Source organism: Centroberyx gerrardi, chromosome 4 (assembly GCF_048128805.1).
Source record: "Centroberyx gerrardi isolate f3 chromosome 4, fCenGer3.hap1.cur.20231027, whole genome shotgun sequence".
In the NCBI taxonomy this organism is placed as follows: domain Eukaryota; kingdom Metazoa; phylum Chordata; class Actinopteri; order Beryciformes; family Berycidae; genus Centroberyx; species Centroberyx gerrardi.
In genome coordinates, this window is record NC_136000.1 from 19,144,602 (window position 1) to 19,149,658 (window position 5,057).

Genomic DNA, 5,057 nt, shown 5'->3' on the forward strand with positions numbered 1-5,057 from the left:
AAAAACAAAACAAAACATTGCAGGAGCGTTCAGGATTTATGTGTTTCCTTTAAACTGTGCACGTGTAAGACAGTTTGGTGACTTAACGTCTAATAATTTATCACAATGACCAAATAAATATATCTTGTCAGTCATCAGTTATTGCTCCACTACTACGATATAAACGGGATGCGACGTTTTGGTGGCAGATATTATATGCAGGGACTTTGCCATACCTTAGTTTAGGTTTTAGTGAATTGACGCCCTGCAGATTAATCTGTTTCGACCAGCGTCATCCAAGCCTGCGCCCTTTTTCCTCTCCTACAGTTTACGCATGAATCACGTATCAGCAAGGAGGTCAAAACGGTTAGGACTACGTAGCATCGTTATAGGAACGGCAGCAATGGCTGCTAACACAGAGAAGGTCTAATTACCGGACTTTGTGCTGGTGCAGGCTACACGTGAGTCGGAAGCTGTTCCCTACCGGAGGCGCGCGTGCGCTCTCACCACAGCACCGACGGTTCGCAAAGTGGCAGCTCAGAAAACTATAGACATCAGTCTAAAGCGCAGCTCCACTGGAGGACACGCACTGTGCAACATCTCCCTCAACCCCGTGTTTTGTGGATCGTGGAATAACAAACATTCCCCGAAGAGGCTTGAGGAAGGATAAGCAGCAGGAGAAGTTATGGATGAAAGAATACCGCATTTACAGGACAGGCAATTTATGGAGCACGCCGATTTCTTGGGGTGAGTGTCGCTTTTGGCAAACTCTGTCAAACTCTCTGTAATAATGAAAACTTGAAGATTAATCGGGCATTTTCTTCTTTACTTTAGGGTGGATTACCCCTCTCTCTACATGTGCAAATCTAAAAGAGGAATGAAACGCGAGGATGGTGGGAAGGTGCGTACTGTTACTTACATTTAGGACACTTAAATGTAGCCCATAGTTTATCATTTTGATTACACGACCTTTGTCAGGTCATGAAACATAACGTGATTCATTTGTGCTGTAAATTTTATAGCTTTCTGTCTCTGATGTAGTAAACCCTTGTACCTTTGCCAGCAGGACGCATACAAGTTACCACACCGGTTGATAGAGAAGAAGAGGAGAGACAGAATCAACGAATGTATTGGCCAGCTGAAGGATTTGTTACCCGAACATCTGAAGCTGACGGTGAGATTCTGACAATACAGAGTTTTTAGATGCCCACTGAATCTGGTTTTACATGACAGTGATCTTGTAAATAACCAACGGAACTGTTGTTTTCCCCCCCCACAGACGCTCGGGCATTTGGAGAAAGCAGTTGTCCTGGAGTTAACACTGAAGCACTTAAACGCACTGACTGCTGTCACTGAGCAGCAGCACCAGAAGATTATTGCTTTGCAGAATGGTAAGAGGCGTGAAGTTTGCCATGTAGCCAAGTTTTTTTTAACAATCCAGGAACTGCTCTTCTTGATAATTTGATATTCAACGAGATAGTTTAGATTAGGTTATATTGAATATATTATATGAAACTTTAATAATCCCAGTGGGGAAACTGTCGTTGGAGCAGCAGATAGAAGGATATGAATATACGAAATATTGAAGATGACAATTACAGCAAGAGAGCATATTGAGAATATTACAACAGATGATGTATAATGATAAAACTTCTTAGTTGACAGATTAACAGGTTAGAAGCGGGTGTGCAGCTGTTCACATTATCAGTATGCAGACATGCAAACTATCCGAATTCTCTGCTGGATGGCGAGACTTTTCTTGGCTACGTTTTACAGAATAATCAGCTGTTTAATCATTTTTTTAATCACATGTTTTACAGGGGACCGGTCGATGAAATCTACCATTCATGCAGATCTGGATGCGTTCCACTCCGGGTTCCAGGCCTGTGCCAAAGAGGTCCTGCAGTACCTGAACCAGTTTGAGAACTGGACGACACGAGAGCAGAGGTGCGCGCAGCTCATCAGCCACCTGCACAAGGTTTTAGCGCAGTTCCAGCCTGGCGCACCGCCGCTCCAGCACCAGCTACCCGCCGGGGACGCGCAGGACCGCGATGGGCAGAAAGCCGAGAGTCAAGCCAACTGTGTCCCGGTCATCCAGAGGACCCAAGCCGGGGAGCTTAACGAGAACGACACAGACACGGACAGTGGATACGGGGGTGAAGCCGAAAAGAACGATGGCAAAGATAAAGAATGTGAGCGCAATAAGGCGCAGGGACCCAAGGCGGTAAAGATCAAGCAAGAGTTTGGAGATGATCGCGCTGCCAAAAAACCAAAGATGAACTGGAGTGGAAATGGCTTAGCCGGCGCAGACCCTACCAGACCTGATGTGGCGTTTATGAACTCTCTGATGGGAATAACTGGTGTGGGACAGCAGACACCCATTTGCATGCCTTTTTACTTCATCAACCCCTCCGCGGCAGCGTCCTATATGCCCTTTTTCGACAAAAGTAACCTTGAAAAGTATGTGTACCCAGCGGCAGCCGCTCTCACATCCCCTTTCCCCTGGTTATACCCCGGGATCCCCGCTCACGCATCAGCAGCGGCGGCCGCGGCTGCAGCGGCAGCTTTCCCCGGCTTGTCTGCACACTTTGGAGCCTCTGCCCAATCAAAAGACTCCCATTCTCCGGACAGTGACGGGTCAAACGAGGCTGAGCTCGGCTTACTTGAGGAGAGAGAGGAAAGTCCTGGGGATGACGACGATGACGGTGACGTAGCTGATGCATCCCAGGAGAACAAGAATACATAATCAGTTTTCTGCTTGTCAAACGGGCTAATTTGTCTGTGTTACTTTTTCGTGCATTCTGCTAAGGAGTTTATGTATTCTCGTTTTTTATTAGGCTAGTTTTAAGACAAGGTTTCACAGTAGAATTTCTCATGTACAATATCTTGGCGAAACAGGGGACAGTTGTGACGGCGCGTGCCTTTTGCACTTATGCTAGATTAATCAATTTGAATGATTATCGACGATGATTGACACTAATACACGTCTGTGTTGTCCGAGGGGCATATTGTGCTGGAGTTAGTTTTTTATCTTCTTTGATAAAATATTTTGAAACGGCAGTATTGGTGCCAAAACTTTGGGTAACAGAACCGTGCGCAGTATCCCTCTATCCCAATCAGCGAGTCTCTTTGGATGTATTATGTTGCAACTGACCTCCGCCAAGGTTATTAACAGCTTGGCTGACTCTGACTGTAAATATAATTACCTGGAAGATAGTCTGATTCATTAACATGTAAATGTGCACTAAATGGGCCTATATAATAAGTGCTCGAGGAAGTATAACGCCTACAGTACCTCATCCCCCACTTTCCCTCGGGCTAGGCTAATTGGGAGCCTCATTACTGTCCCTCCTGAGGTGAAATGAATGGTATCCCCCCACCCCCACCCCTTCCCAACACCACCACCACCACTAACAACACCACCAACAACAAACACATTGATCATGTTGAAATGATGGGAGTGGTGTTAGGACTATTCCCCCTCTTCATGGCAACTCATTTTTACAGGTCTGAGTTTACTTTACCTGTTTGTTCGTTTGAAGAAAGAAAAACAACCGCCACACCAGTGATCAAGTTATTAAAATGCTGATAGGTTTAGTAATGGAAAAAAGAAGCCCTTCATTCAGAGGGGACAGCTCGACCAGCATATTGTACGTCCCTTGAATAAAGCATTTCTGCACACTGAGATGCAGTAACTTGTACCTCCAATAAACATTGTACTACAGTAGGTAGCATAGCACCTTATAGATCTTTGATATTGAATGTACCTGTATTTTCCCAGCTGTTGAAGTTTGTATGTAGGACGATCTTTACTCTTTGAGACGGAAAGTGCACTTTTCTCTGCCTTTGAAAGCCCCCCCCCCCCCCCCTTCCCCCTCCAAAAAAAGTCACCTTACAAAGTTATAAGTTATGAAAGTCAATCACTGTAGTTCTCTTTTTACCATTTTATTGTGTTGTCGGGTCCTCTTGAAAGAAAAACATGACATCATTTCAAAAGAGAGAGTAGAGATACAAGATGCTTTTGTGGTGATTTCATGCAGCAAAGCGGTGATGAACTAATTCCTCTGATTTAATAAAACACTGCTCATTTCTAGCTCTTTTAAGCCGGGGTAGATGTCAAATCATTGTCAGCTTTGAGAAACCCTGCACCCCATTACATGCCACAGTATCCCTGATTCTCTGTGTTATATGCTATCATCGTATATATATGAACAACCTTGCTTTTCAAATACTTGACAAAGGTGGAAAGGAAACTGTGGTCACATGACCGGCAGTTGTGACCATTGCTGTTTTAGGACCTTTAGAAATCTTGGCCTGTTTTCTAAGAGATTAATTCCTGCAAGTGTGGTGTTGTTCAGTCCCATGTGTGACTGAATACACAGACGATTTTCATCTTATTTTGCATACATGTCATTGCTTTTATAGTTATGTTCTGCTGTTTCTGCCTCAAATCTGCCATGTTCTCAATTGTTATATAAAGTGGCATGTGTGTTTGTAAATAGTTTTTGTGAATATACCATACAATATACATGTCTATGTCAATGTTGTAGAAGTCTATGGATTTTTTTAAAAAAGATTTAACTGAGCAACTGTTGCACATTTCGTTAATGCTTTACACATATGCTGTTCTAAATTATTGCTGATGAGTTGTAAAATAAATATCAAAACAAAACTATACAGGTTTACTTCTCATTTAACACAAACGCTGCACTCTATCACACTTGTTTCATCAAACCCAGTACAAGTTCAGTGAGTATGTGTTAGTCTGTTGATGTGTTGCTTCCAACAAATTACCTCCATACTGTATGTAATGTGCAGTTTGTTGGAGGCAACACACACTGTGTAAGAGAGAGAAGTTAGGTATGCGCAAGATACAGTGAAAAGGTCAGAATCCATAATATCTAACAGCTTTCATGAATAAACAATACCAAAAGTCCCACAGATGAAATGTATTGTTATTAATGCGCTAATCAGCTGACAGGTCACAGCAGTGGAATGTACAGTAAGCCAAGGCTTTAAGCAAATGTCATGTGATAAAAGGATGATGAAGTGAGATTACACTCACTCTGTACAGGCTG

General features: G+C 43.3%; 1 protein-coding gene across 2 annotated transcripts; it reads left to right on the forward strand.

The window, feature by feature from the left end:
• Positions 1-571: 571 nt before the first annotated feature.
• bhlhe41 (basic helix-loop-helix family, member e41) lies at positions 572-4,712 on the forward strand. Of its 2 annotated transcripts, none has more exons than XM_071918957.2 (5): positions 572-726; positions 814-880; positions 1,043-1,153; positions 1,259-1,370; positions 1,800-4,712. In XM_071918957.2, the coding sequence occupies exons 1-5, from the start codon at positions 665-667 to the stop codon at positions 2,723-2,725; spliced, it is 1,278 nt and encodes a 425-aa protein (XP_071775058.1). In that variant the 5' UTR covers positions 572-664; the 3' UTR covers positions 2,726-4,712. The 2 variants fall into 2 exon arrangements, with proteins under 2 accessions (XP_071775058.1, XP_071775137.1); XM_071919036.2 differs by having other exon boundaries at positions 1,046-1,153.
• The last annotated feature ends 345 nt before the right edge of the window (positions 4,713-5,057 follow it).